At 42.7% G+C, this 19146-nt stretch overlaps 1 protein-coding gene across 2 annotated transcripts in view; it reads left to right on the plus strand.

Annotated features, from left to right (window-relative positions):
• The window catches only part of LOC142488427 (uncharacterized), a 1092840-nt gene that overhangs the window by 109105 nt on the left and 964589 nt on the right, over positions 1-19146 (plus strand). The window contains exons 1-4 of one of the 2 annotated variants that reach the window (XM_075588929.1): positions 648-946; positions 6684-6930; positions 7217-7330; positions 8140-8253. In XM_075588929.1, coding sequence (XP_075445044.1) covers positions 6912-6930; positions 7217-7330; positions 8140-8253 — 247 coding nt within the window. In that variant the 5' untranslated portion in view covers positions 648-946; positions 6684-6911. Of the gene's footprint in view, positions 1-647; positions 947-6683; positions 6931-7216; positions 7331-8139; positions 8254-19146 lie in introns of those variants that run through there. The other variant, XM_075588928.1, reaches the window with a different exon arrangement.

The raw sequence follows: 19146 nt of genomic DNA on the forward strand, positions 1-19146 counted from the left end.
CAGACGTCCCTACACACACGGGCACAGAGTATATCCCCAGACGTCACTACACACACAGCACAGAGTATATCACTAGACGTCACTACACACACAGCACAGAGTATATCACCAGACGTCACTACACACACAGCACAGAGTATATCACCAGACGTCACTACACACACGGACACAGAGTATATCACCAGACGTCACTACACACGGACACAGAGTATATCACCAGACACACGGACACAGAGTATATCACCAGACACACGACACAGAGTATATCACCAGACAAACGGCACAGAGTATATCACCAGACACACGGGCACAGAGTATATCACCAGACACACGACACAGAGTATATCACCAGACACACGACACAGAGTATATCACCAGACACACGACACAGAGTATATCACCAGACACACAGCACAGAGTATATCACCAGGCCGCACTATATACGGTGGGAGATGGGGGTGAGATTGTCACTATGTTTCTCACCAGCCCACAGCCAGCACCACGTGCAGCTCTCACCAGGGGGCGCTCATCGCACCTTGCTTGGGAGCCCACCAGGGGTCACTGTTCCATATGAGCTCAGGAGGAGCTGGATGGAGGCGCTCTGGCCTCCCCTCTTCCCTCTTTATGGTCCCGCTGCTGCAGCCGGATGTCCTGGTGTGTGAGGTTTGATTCCGGCAGGAAACACTGATCCTGAGCACAGACTGTCCCACATCCTGAGGGGGGAATCCAGGTCACTCCCACAGGGAAGGACTGAGAGATCACAGGGGCTCCCCCCACCCTCCATAGGAAGTACACACACAGTGAGGGGGGGATAAAGTGCACATCTCAGGCACTGAGGGGGGGACACACTGAGGAATAGGCTCTGAAGCCTCTAAGTCCCTTGTCCTGTGTCCCCCTCACATTGCCCACCCCCTGCTGCACAGAGACCTTCAGCCTGTGTTATTGGGTAAGTGCTTTCCTCCTCCTCCTCCCTTCCCCTCCCTTGTGTGACCTGTGCACATTATCCCAGTGCTGCTCTGAGCTTCCTTACACACAGGAGCCTGAGAGGCTGAGCCTCTGATAGTGAGGGGGAGCCTCTGGCACTGGGGGGGTTACTCCTCCTGTATCACAGGGACTGGGAGATAATGGGGGTTATTTTACATTGGGAATTAACATTAGGAATCAGTGAGGATAAGATTGGGAACGTTATTAAATAGAGTTAGAAAGTAATTAGATTGAGGGAGTATTGGTTGGAGTTTAACTCCTTCATTACCACAGGGGCCAGCATCATGTGTGTGTTATGGGCTATAGCTTCTCTGTGTGAGGCTGACCCGTTTGCCCGGGGACAGTCCTGGTATGTATGTATCAAGGGGAGAGGAAAAACAAGAGGCGCAAACCACTGATCACAATGCTTAAATTACTAAACACTAATAAGATTGTAATGCAATGAAAGTCCAATCTGTAGAATCCTGGATTGAGTGGGATCTATAAATGAGAAGATAGCCAGATATGGTGACGTATTTATGTATTATTGACACACAATGTAAGCACAGGTCTTACTTACGAAATCACAGATAAAAATGAGCATGTCAGGATAAAATCCTTGTCTGGAACTATAATATGGGAACTGTTAGCCGCAGGATCAACTGCAAAGGCCGCCGTCTGCGTCCGACGTCTGTATATGCAGATCTCCTCCTCCTCGGCTGGAAATCTCGCGATGTCAGCGTGATGACGCTCCGCTTTCACTTCAGATAGACAGAAGCTCCTCTGTGGGCCGTTAATAGCGGTTTTTAAGTTCCAATTGCCTTGAATAAGGAATATAGTCCAGCAAGCTAGTAAAATCCAAGGGACAAGACTACCGTAGCCCTACGCGTTTCGTCTAAAAAGACTTTATTAAAGGGTATCACATACTCAGGATTCTACAGATTGGACTTTCATTGCACTGCAACTTTATTAGTGTTTAGTAATTTAAGCATTGTGGTCAGTGGTTTGCGCCTTTTTGTTTTTCCTCTCCCCTTGATATATAGATATATATATATATATATATATATATATATATATATATATATATATATATATATATATATATATATATATATTGGAACTTTGTGTTTCCTTTACATTGTGGCAGCATCCACAGATACATATTAATACTGTTTGTTAGATATATTTGTGCACCTCTTTCTCTCCTATGGTATGTATGTCTTTATTTATAGAGCGCCATTAATATACATAGCGCTTCACATTAGTAATACACGTGACAATCGTATAAATAACAAATAGTACAAATAACAGATCATGGGAATAAGTGCTAATGGTACGCCTAGATCTAGACATGGGATTAGGTAGAGCAAGCCGAACACCTGGAGATTCCCAAACTACATGAGAGACAGCGAAGATTTTGTAAATTGCCTAAAGGGAGCATGGGAGATATTCGAGAATACAAACCAGGAACATAAGACGAACCCCATACTTTTTGGGGAAACATCAAAAGCAGTAATTAGGAGCGTTATCATGGCATATGTCTCTAAAAGGAAGAAACAGGCAACCCAGGATTTCTGCAAAGCAAGTAAAGAACTTAGCAAGGCATTTAGAGAATTCAAAACAGACCCAACATCTCAAAATAAAGAAAGATATAACCAGAAAAAATCTATATGTGAGGTGTGGCTAGAGAAAAAAGAACTGGGAAAAAATCAATAAAAGAAGCCAAATTTTTCAGACACGTGAACAAAACGGGAAGGCTCCTGGGAAATCTTATGAGAAACTATAGGTCAACTAAACCCATTACTAGAATATATGATAGGACAGAAATAACCACAGAGGCAAAAATAATAAATGAGGTGTTCAAAGAATACTATAGCACACTGTATAGAGAAGGTGAGGTAAACCTAGAAGCAAGGGGAACTTTCTTTAAAAACATTAAGATACCTAAAATAAGTCAGGAATATAGGTATATAAAGGGTGGAGGGATTGTGGTTTTAAATTATCAATACTACAAGCTGGAGATTGAGCAACAGCTTGCAGTTGTACATCATTATAGACGCCTCCCGGGGGATCCGACGATAGCCTACAAGAAGGAGATTGATGGCATCATCCGATTGGGCTTGAATAATGCCTGGATCACAGAAGAAACCAGCAAATTCCTGACTCAGGACCACCCTGTGATGCCAGTATTATACACACTACCCAAAGTACACAAATCTATAGTCGCACCACCGGGCAGACCCATCATCTCGGCCCGTGGGTCGCTGTGCCACCCCCTCTCACAATTCGTGGATTTCTATCTACAGCCCCTGGTGGCTGGAATGGGTTCATACATCAAGGACACCACGGACTTTATTGAGCAGCTCAGTCATCTTTCCGTTAACACAGCAGAATGTATTCTTGCTACGCTAGATGTGTCCAGCCTGTACACCAACATTCCCCATGCAGAGGGCCTAGAAGCAGTACGCACAAAATTGGAAGAACAGGGAGTCGAACAGGGTCCACCAGTGGACTTTCTCATGTTGCTCATTGAGGTCATCCTCCATAAGAACTTCTTTAAATTTGAGAAACACTACTACTTGCAACTTACGGGTACTGCCATGGGCTCAAATATGGCACCGTCGTACGCTAATCTGTTTATGGATTTGTATGAACGGTTGCACATACTAACTGACACCACGCATGGACGGCATATCGTCAAATACCTTCGCTATATTGACGACATCTTCATTCTGTGGACGGGCAGTGAAGATGAGCTGCTGGCATTTGTTTCTGATTTAAACAAAATCCCCTCCTCAATCCGTTTTACCCTCAACCACAGCTACCAGGAAATCGCTTTTTTAGACACTATAGTGTACAAAATTGGAGGCACGCTGGCTACTAGAATATACCGGAAGAGTACAGACAAGAACTCCCTTCTTTGTGCAGCCAGCCACCATCCTGTACCACTTAAGAGGGGTCTCCCATACTCCCAGCTTCTCCGAGTGAAAAGAATCACCACTGATCCAGAAGAATCACAAAGGGCCTTGGCCCAAATGGCCGCACGCTTCCGGGAGAGGGGCTATTCGGCCAAGGACATCAACTTTGCCTTGCAAAAGGTTGGACAGGTTGATAGGGGTGAACTATTGACACCTTCGTCAGGCAGACCGGTGAGCAACAGGCTCAATATAGTCAGTACATTCAGTACTGCTACTAACAGCATTAAGCGCTGCATTCGGGGCAATTGGCGCATCCTGGAGAATGACGAGAGGATTGGTGCATATGCCAGAGAGCCACCTCTATTCTGCTTTCGTCGGGGACCAAACATTGGCGACATGGTCACTGGATCTGACCCAATAGACAAATATGCCACACCCACCACTTGGTTAGCCAAAAAACCTGGTTCGCACCGCTGTCATGGCTGTACCAACTGCAACTATATGCAGCTGGGCCCTAGCTACAATCACCCGCATAGTGGCGCACCGATTAAAATCAAACAACCACTGAACTGTGAGTCAAAATTCGTTGTGTACTTTATTAAGTGTCCTTGTGGATTGCTGTACATCGGGAAGACTGTTAGGATGCTGAAAGAACGTATGGCCATGCACCGTTCAAACATCAGAAAAGCCCTACTGAGTGATGCCGCTGATATAGATCTGAAGTGTCTACCTGTGGCTAGACATTTCAAAGAAAAAAGACACACACTGGCCACACTTCGTTGTATGCCTATTCTGCAGGTTCCAGTCCCCCCCCGTGGGGGTGACAGGGGCAGGACCTTGCTTAAACAGGAAGCAAGGCTTATTTATGAACTAAGAACTTTGACACCTGGTGGCCTAAATGAGGAACTTTCACTTAGCTGCTTTTTGTAGCTGTCTCCCTGCTTTCATTGAATTTTGCATTATGCCTTTTATATGTTTGTCACTCATACTCTGTTGCATCACTCCCTCTGCACTTTTGCACTTCCTTTGTCCTTATAGATTATGGTGATGCTATGCGCTCCTTGTGCTCTATACCTCCATCTGTCCCCCTGTGGTTCACCTTAACGCTCTGTGTATTACTATTCTGTTTAGCCCATTATTACTGTCAGTGTGCGGGTAACTGTGCACCGAGGCGGTTTTTCAGACTGCGCATGTGCGTTTTGCGCTGCCGGCGTCCCTGGTGGCCAGGGAGAGTTAATGAGGCGTCTGCTCACAGCTGTGATGCGCGGCGCACTCGCCCTGCTGGCGCTCCGGCAGTCAATATGTTTTGGCCCACTGCACAAGCGCGGCGCGCGACTATCCCCCGCAATGGCAGTAGACCCTGGGACCAGTGTCTAAGGGTGTCTCTCTCCTAATAGTTTAAGTGCCCACTCTCATGTCATGATGAGTCATTTGGATAATCAGGTAATAGGGGAGGGGGCACGGAGCACAGCTATGTTGCATATTTTGTCTGATTGCATGTTGGTGATTGGTTCCCTTTGTTTGCATTGCACTATGGGTGAGGGTATATATGTTTGGTCACTTGCACTTGTGGGTTGCACGGCCCTGAGGAAGGTCTCTCTGTGGGACCGAAACGTTGGCTTACGTGTATTTCATGTTGTGAATATAGATTTTTGGATTAACCCCGTGCGGTCTGCTGTCTCTTTACTGGTCTTTGGATTGGTTCGTATCATATATATATATATATATATATATACATATACATATACATATACATATATATATATATATATATATATATATATATATATATATATATATATATACATATATACTTTTGTCAAGTCCATTATTACATGGAAACCCCTTAAGCCAATGCTTGCTGCTTTAAACACAGCTTTTAAACATAGCCTGGGATGAGGTGCAAAACCAATAAACCCACTCACAGACAGACTGTCTTATTGTGTTTACAATACTTGTATTATACGTGTAGATACGTTCCACAGATATAACACAGAGAATAGAGCTTTTGATTCAGTATCAGAATATAATTATTCCGCTGGAAATTATCTGGGTCGGGAAGCAGTGATCCCGTCATAATAGGACGGGCTTATAAGGGTGTGAGCAGGTCAGAAGTCTGTGTCCTACCTTCAGATGGGCAGAGCCTATTCCCTCATGTCATGTGCTGACATTGAGAGATCAGGGGAAAATAAATAATCAGTGAGTAAAATGTCAGTGTTTCCCCAGGCATTCCTTTATATAAGCATGTCCTGCCAGGTACAAATGTGCTGAATGTGAGAAACTGGAGGTGATCGAGGAACAAATTAATGAGGGTGCGAGGGATCAAACCCCCCTATTTATTATGGGGGGGGTAAGGTGAGGGGAAGTTACTGCACTGGTTCCTCTGCATTACCCATAGGAAAGCGAGACTGTGTCAGTATGGAGCAGAACTGCTGGACCTGAGAGAGTATCGGGAGCATTTATCAGTCTCACTCATGTACTGTATCTGCTTTTTATTCATAATATGGAACAGTACAGTATGTTACTATGTTACACTATGAGGACTTTACTGGTCTTTTGGCTGCTAATCTCCCACTATCTTTATACTTTTCTAGATGGTTATGTTGTGACACAATCCTGAGCCATTAAAGTTTTGCAGTGTTTGAAATGAAGTTCCTGTTTGCGAATGGACCATATGTGTTTTTTGGTGCCCCTGTCTTCTCTGACTCCTTTTGGGTTAATGATTTAGGTGTGAAAGAGCTGATACTAAATGCTGTATATTTATCCAAAAAACTGATCATTACAATTCTGTTTTATATACAGGCACCTTCTAAAACCCAACATATATAGATTAAATAACCTCCGGTCAGCACCTCCAGGCAGCGCTGCCCACTGCCAGCACCTCCAGAGCTGCACTGCCCACTCCCAGCACCTCCCAGAGCAGCACTGCCCACTGCCAGCACCTCCAGAGCAGCACTGCCCACTGCCAGCACCCCCAGAGCAGCGCTGCCCGCTCCCAGCACCTCCAGAGCAGCACTGCCCACTGCCAGCATGGATCCACACCTGTTTAGTGAGTAGAGGAGATATTTTGGTGTCTTTGAAACCTGCAAAGAGGGAATATCTGATTATTTTGCTGTTTTGTGAGTTAAACACCCAAACTAATCTTATTTTCTTATAGAACCACCAGCAGGTAAGAAGATAATATATCTTCACATCTGTCATGTTCTGCCAGAAGGGCTAGTAATACATTTTTTTACAAGAGGTATTATATTATACCAATATCAGAGGAGGTAAAATCACAAGAAGCGCCCCCACTCCCAGCTTTACATGATGGGTTTCCCTTTTCTTATTGCCAGGTTTCCCAGTGGTTGTACCAGAGAGTTTGGAGATGAAATCAGAGAAAGAAGAGCCCGACACAGAGGAACATCTGACCCCAATAAAGGAAGAAATAGATGCATTTCCTGTTTGGGGTAAGTACCCTTACATCCTCACTTATCTGTATTCAGTCTGTTTAAAAATGGAATGGAAAAAAAAATTGGTATCGCAAATATGTATTGATCTATGTAACATTATACGATAACCAATGTATATGTAAATACAATGTGCAACAATGTGATATTTGGAAATGTGTCTGTAAACACCGTAATATAAAGATTCTTTTTAAAAAAATGGGCTGAAATGTGTACAATATTTTGGGAAATAATATTAAAGCGTGCATACAATTATAAGATACCTGTCCTAATGAAAAAAATAATTTGTCTAAGGCAGGGGGGGCGCAAACTTTTTTTTTCCTTCGCCCCCCCCTGCTGGATGTCCTCTCCACGCGCCCCCTCCCCCCTCCTTACCTTGGCTCCCGGCGTCTTGGTGTCATGACGGCACATTGCCATAGCAACGTGACGTCACATAACCCTGTTACGTCACGAGCCCGCGTTGCCATGGTGCCGCGTCTCCAGATGCCGGCTGAATCAAGGTTAGTATGGTTTACAGAGGCCTTCACCGCTTCCCCGGCACTTACTTTAAGTGGCTTCGGGAAGCGCGCGGGTCCTCTGTAAACCCTGCGCGCCTCTCCGGTAATCTCGTGCCCCCTGGGGGTCGCGCACCCCCAGTTTGCCCACCGCACTCGGGGGTAAAAACTTCAGCACTCAAAGGGTTAATAACAAAGTAAAATCAATCCGTTCACCCCTCCCCCATAGGAATCAGTATAGAGTATTTCTGTATACTGATGTCACAAGAAGCGCCCCCACTCCCAGCTTTACATGATGGGTTTTCTTATTGCCAGGTTTCCCAGTGGTTGTGCTGGAGAGGTTAGAGATTAAGTCAGAGAAAGAAGAGCCGGTCACTGAGGAACATCTGACCCCAATAAAGAGTGAAACTGTTCCATTTCCTGTCTCTGGTGAGTACCTTTTCACCTTTGTCTGCACAAAGGGGTGTTATCTTGTTACAAGGAGCATGGTCACATTTAGTGAATATTCATGGTTAATTGCCTCTCATAGGAAGTCCCCAGGCCTGCTGGGTGTTCTGGGACAAGCCACATGCAGCAGAGTTAGAAGTGCAATATGGCTCTCAGACACGTATAAAGGTTGGAAATGCAGAGTTATGGGCGTCTGACCATCAATAGATGGGATAAAACGCATTTGGGAAAACAAATTCAAGGGACCCATCCCTAATTAACCTGGTTCCCCAGCTTAATACCCTCTCATTTAGGGTCATTAGATACGCAATAATATCCAGTCTTTAGACATAGCTTAACTGATAGATGGGGACAGCGTCCCAAGAGTCCCGGCAATTCTTCCGGACAGTGAAAGTCATGATGGGGGCGTCCTCCCCGAAATGGATACAGAGGAGCAGCGTGACTCCAGCCTCCAGGCTCTAGGAAAGAAAATGAAGCAGCAAACCTAGCTGCCATAAATACCTGTTCCTTAATTAGGATAGCAGGTGAGGGAGAACTAGATGATTAAACTGACGAGTTTTCATACCTCTGTAGGCAGCCTGTAGGACGACAGTTGTGGCGCGTTTACGCCGATAATTTTCTCTTTCCCTTCTTCCTTGGATAAGAGTTTTTTTTTTTTTTTCAAATGTGGTTAATCTGTATTTGTTGCTATGCCAATCCTATCAAATCTATTGATTATTGTACACAGTAAGAAAACAAACACAATCCCAGTTTTTATTCATTGTAATTTTGTGATTTATTACTTTACCTGCGGTTGTGGTCAGGGATTCGTTGGGCAGACAATCAGACCAGTGAAGGTCAGAATTATGGAGCACATTCGTACTATTAAAAACTAGATCAGATGCTCCCAGTTTCCAAACATTTTACACATTGTACATTGGGAAACTTGTCCACCTTTCATTTTTCAGCGATTGAATCCTATACCTGGTCCTACACGTGGGGATTGAATCTATACCTGTTCCTACACGAGGGGACTGAATCTATACCTGTTCTTACACGAGGGGATTGGATCTATACCTGTCACTACACGAGGGGATTGAATCTATACCTGTCACTACACGAGGGGATTGAATCTATACATGTCACTACACGAGGGGATTGAATCTATACCTGTTCCTACACGAGGGGGTTGAATCTATACCTGTCACTACACGAGGGGATTGAATCTATACCTGTTCCTACACGAGGGGGTGATAGAATTAAACAGCTTAATCAGCGTGAGATGTTTTGGACCCACTCACTTAATACTCTATCCCCTTTTGGGATTAATACAGAATGGGACCTAAAACATTTTCTCTAAGCTATATTATTCCTTTGCCCATTCTCAGGTTATATAATACTGTGTGTTTTTCATATACATTTGTTTCTATAATTGAGATACATATGTCTCTCTAGTCACATTTGATGAGTAGTATTGTATCCTTACTGTGGCAATTTTCTCAGTGTGGTTTATTTATTTACATCTTTTCATTATGTATATTCCCCTTATCAAGATTCAAATTGTTCTTTGCCTTGGTAGTTGAGGTTACATTTATTATATGTATATTATTACATGATTATATTATTTGATGTTACAGTTAATTTAATTTAAATAATTTTATTCTCTCCACGTCCTATCCACTTTTAAATTTGATGCTTTTTCATTTAAATTTGTATTGTCCTTATGAGTCTATTTAAATTTTTTATTATTGAATACAACATAAAGAGAGAACCTTCAAGCGAGCACTCTTCCTCCAATGCATGAAAATAATAAATTGTTTCATACATATATAATAATAAGAGGACAACAAGAGGTTACAACCTACGAGGTGCTGAGCACTGTTACCATCTGTACTGTACCTAAGGTGCTTGGTGCAGTAGTATATTAGCTGCTGTCATAGTGTGTGACAAGTGCAGGTAACAATATGCTATATGGATGGTAACTCCCAAAAGTTCATGGAGTTGCCTGCCCAAAACAGGGGGAGGGGGGGGGGGGCTCCAAGTAATGAGGAGCACTTGGCTGTGTTGAGTGAGTTCATAATACCCTCAACTAACCCCCAGGTTATCACAACCCTATATTATGGGTATGAACCCACTGGGTTGTTGTGCATTCAGAATATCCACACCCACCTCCAAGACAAACCCCCACTTAGTAGGTATAAACAGCGGGGGATGGAGAGTTGAGGGTGGGGGCAGGTGAGACCACCCAATAGGGAGGGAAAAGCAGGTGGGGCACAGTGGTGCTGGGGTTGGTAGAAATCTGGTAGCCCCACTCACCCTTCAGCACAAACTGCTTCATCGCAGGAGAGGTTTTTGCCACATTGGGAAAGGTAAATACCATGAGGCTTGATTGACACTGTCGCAGTGTGCCCAGAGGGTGCCTCTCCATATAGCTCTGAATAGCTTGCTAAGACCTAGCTAGTGGATACCTCCTGGGGCCCACAACTTAGTTTAGCTGTTCCTCAAAGCCCTATACCAATGTTAACATGAAATTATATTGTATTGTATTCTTTATATTGTTAGTGTATTCTTTGTGTCCTTTTGCTAGATTTCTCCCCCACAGTTATACTGCCTTCTTTCCGTGGTTACATTTTCCCCGGACTGTTTTGTTCCCATGGGACTTTTTTTACCTGGGATACAGGTAGGCAGTGTTTCTGGCGGGGAGTGCCTATAACGTGACACTCTCTAGACTCTTGAATCCATTCTTTGATAAAGCGCCCATGGCGAGAAACGCGTTGGAGGTTTTTCTTTTAGCTTAGGCTGTGTGCCTCAATAAATCTTTTATTTTTTCTGCTTTTGCCTCCAGTTCTTTTCTGCAGTGCTCCTTTTTTTCTTTGTTTTGAATGTGAGAGGAGAAGGAAAGAGAGGAGTCAAATATTACACCAATGCCGCGTGCTTGGGAAATTATATGAATAGTATTTTTGACTGACAAAATATGACACAAAATGGAGCCGTTTAATTTATGTGAGTCTTATGGCAGAAGATTACATGGGCAGTGTAGTCACTGCATCACTTAGATTGTAAGCTCTCCAGGGCAGGGATTTCCATTCCTATTGTCTGATTGTGTTTGTTGCACTTATTGCATTATAATTCCCTGTACTGTATTGTTTCTGCTATAAAGCGCTGAGTACACTGCGGGCCTTATATAAATAAAGACATACATACATGGGCATCTACAGTATCTTTACACTATAGGTTGCTTACAGAGTCCGTGGCGCACTCTCATCCAGGTGAATATGAAAAAATAGAAAAAACACAACAAACAAGAAAAATATATAGTGTAGTACTTTGGAGATACCAAAAAATAGGATGAAAATATATAGTAGTTCTACCCACATTTTCTGTAAGAAATACAGGCGTTTTGGTTATTCCCGAGTGACCTACTCATATGGTGTAGTAGATCATCCACTGATGGGGCAGGATACTCAAGTGACATTTATCGTAAGCAGTGGAGGATGGAGAGCTCTTCTAACAGCCAATTCCTGCGGTGGCCATCCACAAAGAAATCACTGTATAAGAGTTCAAATGTCCTTGTTCATCTTCCACTGTTACCTCTGCTGTGTCAACCAGTTCCCCACTTGATACAGTGGCGGGCGCCTTTATCCTCATGCGGCCGTATCGGCACAACTCTGATAACCGCGGGCAGATGCAGTATTTAATTTTTTTTACGGAATATGCTCCGGTATTTTAGCACTCGTAATATTAGCATTTTATTATCGCTGTCTGCAATACTGCAATACCGTCTAAAAACTCAGGGGGGGGCGTTTGCGAGCTGTTGTCTTCAAAGTCTAATACTTTAGCAGTTCAACCTATGTCAGTACACAGTCTGCGTGTGCGCGCGGAGTAATTATAAATTTGCATATTTATACATGCATGTGCAGTACTGTATGTCTCATTTGAACATTGTTGAAACGCATAGGTGTGTTCTGTAACAGTATCACATTTCGGCATATACAGCGCTCTCCCCTCGCTCGCCCCCGCACAGACAGGCTAATTTACTGCACTGCAGTATTTCAACTTCTTATCTTATCTACAGTACAGTACACCTCTCCCACACCATTCCTTTGAATGTGTGTCTTTCTGGTTTCAATCACATTCCTGCTCGCTAACTGATGATTACTGCGAATGCGTCTATAACATCACCACTGCTTGCTTGCGAAGTTCAAGAGTGAGTGACCAAAAAATATATATATTTTTTTCTCGTCCTTTTTTATTTTTATTTTCTCCACAAGCCTGCCTAAACCATCTTGATATTACGATAATCAATCTGTGCTGTAGCTTTTGCCTGCGTCACTGTGCGTTTGACTGCACGTTTGACTGCACATGGTTGATTTGTGTGGTTATTATGTACCTGTATTTGAGGGTGTGAGGATCAAATTATTATGATGACCTGCCTGTTGAAATTGTCATGTCTTTGAACTACAGTACAGCTAATCCTTCATGCAGCTGTACCCTGTACCCCTCTCCCCCACGCACACACAAGGCTCGCTCAAGGATTTGAACGTCTTATCGACACCTCTCCCAAACCATTCCGTTTCTAAAGCTTGTCATTGTGCTTTTAATCATCCCTAGCCGAGCATCACCTCTCTGCGTCTGCGTGTAATCCTCTTTGGGAAGGGAGCTAGCTGATGATTACTGCGCATGACTCACCCATCCACCCCCCCCCCCCAACCCTTTGAGGCTTTGTTTACGGTAACGCTTGTGATCCCTTCTCGAATTTGATATGTAAATCTGATTTGCACAGCACTGTGAAATAGAGAGTTAAAAAAAGATAATCTGATTTCATGTTTTTGATGCAGAAAGTTACCACTTTTTGTCATTCTTTCTTTTTCTTTGATGTAGGGGGGGGGGGGTGTCTATGATTATCATGAATGTAAATAAATATTTATTTTATCAGGAACAAAAAATACAAATATACAAATAATCATGAATAATACAAAATGCAGTCTTTATTCAGTTCTTCTGTCAGTTGAAAATTGAGGGCCGGTGGATAATCATAAATAATGCACATTGATAATAATATTAATTAATAATATATAATATAAAAATTTCCGTCTTTATCTTCTTTCTCATTCTGTTTAGTACATTGAGAGAGGTGAGGTTTTGTGTACATCATGACTGCACTTTAGATACTGTTCACACAATGTACACATGACACCCCCCTCCCCCGTTCCATCCTTTTTTTTTCTCTGAAAAGACAAGAAAATAAAAAATGTGTGCAGGTAGGTGCATATTATGGCATTGTGTGCAGTATAGCTACTCCATATTGGACTACAGTATGTAGTTAGTACTGTGAAACTTGTCTATACTGGAAATACTGTGTACTGTGACTACTGTTACATACTTTGTAACCAGATGGCTAGTGCTGCTCTCTCAGGAAAGAAAAAATCTGTGCCATACTTACCTGTATCATACTGTACTTACAATACTACAGTACAGTATTATACCATACTACCTTCCTGATGCTTGCCCATTTCGAGCGATCACAATGGGCAACAGAGTTGCAATATGGTCAATATATTTATTGCATCGTTCCACGGTGAGTACATGTAGAGGGAGAGGGGGTTGGCCCGGTATTAAAGGGGTTGCACCCCATATGGCCACCCCCTGACCTCACCAGGGAGGCAAGGGGTTAACTGGACTGCGGTCCAGGAATGTGGCTTACATCTTGTCATGTCATAAGTCCTGTGATCAAAAGTTAACTGCCCTGATTGTTTACCCAAACACTAGGAACCAAGCCCGTGTGTAACAGACTCTAATTGTTACCTGAGGGCGGAGGAACATCAAACTGGAGTGGTTTGTAAGTGTTATCTCTCCACCTACAAACAATGAAGCTCCTGCCAGATACTTCATTTGGTAGACGGGTCGTCGCCCCTGATTTAATTATGGGGCTACAGAAATAAGATCCTCAGTCCCAGTACACATGGGCTAACTAGCTGGGGGGCATGGTTTAAACTGTGTCTCCACGTTAGGCCCTTGCTTCGACTAGTGGTGCAGATGGTGGCGCTGTTAGTGAGGAGCAGGTAGGTAGCTTGGTTGCTGTTAGTGAGGAGCAGGTAGGTAGCTGGGTGACAGTTAGAAGGGGAAGCAGTGGCAATAGGGAGAGGCAGGTCGTTTCTGAGCTGACACATCCCAATAGATTTGCCATGTTGAGTGAAGATATTGGGAATGTCGGGGCAGAAATGGCAAGGCTTGGGGAGACTAATTCCTCTAGCAGCCAGGGGAATAGTTCCTCCAGCACAGTGGGGACTCAGGATGCTCAGATACAAAGAAAGATTGTGGTGGTAGGGGACTCCATTTTTAGGAAGGTAGATAGGGCAATCTGTTGCCGTGACCGCATGAACCGAACAGTTTGTTGTCTCCTGGGTGCTCGGGTTCGGCACATTGCAGATCGGGTAGACTGATTGGGGGGGGGGGCTGGGATTGACCCGGTGGTCTTGGTACACGTTGGCACTAATGTTAGGGAAAGATGGAGGGTCCTAAAAAATGATTACAGGGATCTAGGCCAAAAGCTTAAGGCAAGGACCTCCAAGTAGTATTTTCTGAAATACTACCAGTGCCATGCGCTACCGCAGGGAGACAGTCAGAGATCAGGGAGGTTAATGGATGGCTAAGAATGTAGTGCAGGAAGGAGGGGTTTGGGTTTTTAGAGCAATGGGACTCCTTTTCTGAGAGGTGCCATCTATATTCTAGGGACGGATTGCACCTCAATGAAGAGGGACCTTCTGTGCTAGGGGGGAGAATGCTAAAAAGGTTGGAGGAGATTATAAACTAGGATGGAGGGGAATGACAAGCAGTGAGACACCCATAGTAAATACAGATAACACTAGAAAACTTCTAAAGACTTAACCAAGTGGGCGCAGAAAAGAAGGAGCAGATAAGATAATAGTACAGGCTGAAAAAAAACTTAAATGCATGCTTGCTAATGCAAGAAGCCTGACAGATAAAATGGGGGAGCTTGAATTAATAGCTGCAAGGGAGCAGTATGATATCATGGGCATTACTGAAACATGGTGGGATGAAACTCATGACTGGACAGTTAATTTAGAGGGTTATTCCCTTTTTCGGAAGGATCGAACAAATAGAAGGGGAGGTGGAGTATGTTTATATGTTAAACTGGATCTAAAACCTATTTATAAGGGATGATGTTTATGAAGGGAATTATGAAAATGTAGAGACTTTGTGGATAGAAATTAGCAGTGGAGGTAAAAGTATTAAGAAAATGTTTGTGGGAATATGCTATAAACCACCAAATATCTGTGAGATTGAGGAAGCTAAAATACTTTTGCAAATGGAAAAAGCATCAAAACTGGGTCATGTTTGCATAATGGGGGATTTTAATTATCCAGACATAGACTGGGGCAATGAGATTAGCGTTACAACAAAAGGGAACAGGTTTTTGGGGGTGCTTAAAGACAATTATATGACCCAAATTATTGAGGAACCAACCAGGAGAGGGGCAATACTGGATTTGGTCATATCAAACAATGTCGAAGTAATAACAAATATTCAAGTCCTGGAACATTTGGGTAACAGTGATCATAACATGGTCTCATTTGAAATAAATTATCAAAAAATAGATTTCTTGGGTTCAACAAAGACCTTGAACTTTAGAAAGGCAGATTTTAATAAACCGAGGTCTAATCTAGTAGTAATACAATGGGATGATGTTTTTGCAGGGAAAATGTAGAAGATAAATGGGCAGTCTTTAAAACATTGTTAGAAAAGCACACTTATCAGTGTATATCCTTGGGTAATAAGTATAAAAGAAATAAGTCAAAACCAATATGGCTAAATAAACAGGTAGGGGAGGAAATGGACAAGAAGAGGAAGGCGTTTAGATTCTTTAAGTCAGAAGGGACGGAGACATCGTATCAGAATTATAAGGAATGTAACAAAAATTGCAAAAGGGCAATCAAATTAGCAAAAATGGATAATGAAAAAAGGATTGCAATAGAAAGTAAGGTCAACCATAAAAAGTTCTTTAAGTACCTTAATAACAAAAAAATGAGAAGAAAATATAGGACCCTTTCAGTGTGAGATGGGTAGGCAGATTATTGGAGATAAGGAAAAAGCTGAGGTATTAAACAAATTCTTTGCCTCTGTGTTTACCAGGGAAGATTCAAGTTCAATAGTAGTGCCGCAGGAGGAAGCCACAACCTCCATATTAATTAACAATTGGTTAACTGAGGAAGTTCATAAGCGACTTGAAAAAATTAAAGTAAATAAGTCACCTGGCCCCGATGGCATACATACAAGAGTTCTCAAGGAGTTAAGCTCAGTAATACCCAAACCATTACATTTAATATTCAAGGACTCCATTTCCACAGGCTCAGTACCACAAGATTGGCGTAAAGCACATGTGGTGCCTATATTTAAAAAGGGAGCTAGATCACAACCGGGAAATTACAGACCTGTAAGCCTGACTTCAATAGTAGGGAAACTACTTGAAGGTTTAATATGGGATAATATTCAGTAATACCTAATGGAAAACAAAATTATTAGTAATAGTCAGCATGGATTTATGAAGGATAGATCTTGCCAAACTAACCTTATTTGTTTCTTTGAGGAGGTAAGTAGGAATTTAGACCAGGGTAATGCAGTTGATGTGGTCTACTTAGATTTTGCAAAGGCTTTTGATACGGTTTCACACAAGAGGTTGGTGTACAAAATAATGAAAATTGGACTCAGTAATAATATATGTACCTGGATTGAAAACTGGTTAAAGGACAGACAACAGAGGTTTGTCATAAATGGAACTTTTACAGGTTGGGCTAAAGTCGTGAGTGGAGTACCTCAGGGATCGGTACTGGGATCCCTGCTTTTTAACTTGTTTATTAATGACCTTGAGGTTGGGATCGAGAGCAAAGTCTCCATCTTTGCTGATGATACTTATAAACAAACATGTTCTGCTGCTTTAATATATGTAAGCCACCTTCATTATTGTGTAAGGTAATAGAATCAGAGCAGGATGTAATTTCTCTTCAGAAGGACTTGGAGAGACTGGAAACGTGGGCAGGTAAATGGCAAATGAGGTTTAATACAGATAAATGTAAGGTTATGCATTTGGGATGCAAGAATAAAAAGGCGATTTACAGATTAAATGGAGATATATTGGGGTAATCCTTGATGGAGAAGGATTTAGGAGTGTTTGTAGGCTGCAGGCTTAGCAATAGTGCCCAATGTCATGCAGTAGCTGCAAAGGCAAACAAGATCTTATCTTGCATCAAACGGGCAATGGATGGAAGGGAAGTAAACATAATTATGCCCCTTTACAAAGCACTACTAAGACCACACCTTGAATATGGAGTACAATTTTGGGCACCCATCCTAAGAAAAGACATTATGGAACTAGAGAGAGTGCAGAGAAGAGCCACCAAATTAATAAAGGGGATGGACAATCTAACTTATGAGGAGAGGCAAGCTAAATTAGATTTATTTACATTAGAAAAGAGGCGTCTGAGGGGAAATGATAACTATATACAAATATATTCGGGGACAATACAAGGAGCTTTCAAAAGAACTATTCATCCCACGGGCAGTACTAAGGTCTCGGGCCATCCCTTAAGTTTGGAGAAAAGAAAATTTCACCAGCAACAAAGGAAAGGGTTCTTTACAGTAAGGGCAGTTAAAATGTGGAATTCATTACCCATGGAGACTGTGATGGCAGATACAATAGATTTGTTCAAAAAAAGGTTGGACATCTTTTTAGGTGGGAAAGGTATATAGGGATATACCAAATAAGTAAACATTGGAAGAATGTTGATCCAGGGATTAATCCGATTGCCAATTCTTGGAGTCAGGAAGGAATTAATTTTTCCCCTTAATGGGGTTTTTTTGTTTGCCTTCCTCTGGATCAATAAGCAAGTATAGATATAGGATAAAGTATCTATTGTCTAAATTTAGCATAGATTGAACTTGATGGACTTATGCCTTTTTTCAACCTCATCTACTATGTAACTATGTTACTATGATCATAGATACGGGAAAAATCCGGTGATACACACCAATACCCTCCAATAACACCGGGGTCAATACGAAAAAAAAACACAGATCGGTACATAACTTTTTCCTTATTGCACGCTTCCACACATGATCATCTGGTGAAAATTTGTAAAAGTCATAGTTTTCGATAAAATACTGATACATTTGACCAACTGTTGCCATCTTATCATCTGTTGCATTAATCGCGGCCCATCTATATATAATATTGATTCTTGTGAGTCTGGTGCTACACTGGCGACACACTTTATTCGAGCTCGGCTAGTCCCACGAATTCGGGTGTATTGAGGTTTGTGACTGTTTTCTGCCCGAGTGCATTGGGTTATTTTCCAGGCAGGGATTGAAGCATTTTATTCCCGCTGGCTGCAATACTGCACAGTATATATATATATATATATATATATATATATATATATATATATATATATATATATATATACTGCATTACAATTCATGAATTTATGCCATCTGGTAGACACGCGAAGCATTGCAGCCTATTAAATCCTAATCATTATCATTTAACAGATCAGCCGCCCGTCAGCCAGGCATGAACCCAGGCTGGGAAGGCAAACGCAACGGGGCTTGTCAGAGGTGAGGAGCGGCGCATTCCAGGTATCTGCCAGGTACATACTGGGTATTTGCTCGAATAAAGTGTGTCGGTGCAGTAGATGCGGTGAATCTGATTGGTCCTCAGCCTCTGGCCAATCAGATTGTGGGCTCTGACATCACCCAACTGCCACTCTCTTCCCCCTCGGCCTCACCCAACTGACTCAATCACACACTCACACACTCTCTCACTCTGTCACTCACTCTGCCACTCACTCTGTCACTCACTCTGTCCTCTCCCCCCTCCAT

The sequence above is a fragment of the Ascaphus truei genome, chromosome 2, assembly GCF_040206685.1.
Source record: "Ascaphus truei isolate aAscTru1 chromosome 2, aAscTru1.hap1, whole genome shotgun sequence".
NCBI lineage: Eukaryota > Metazoa > Chordata > Amphibia > Anura > Ascaphidae > Ascaphus > Ascaphus truei.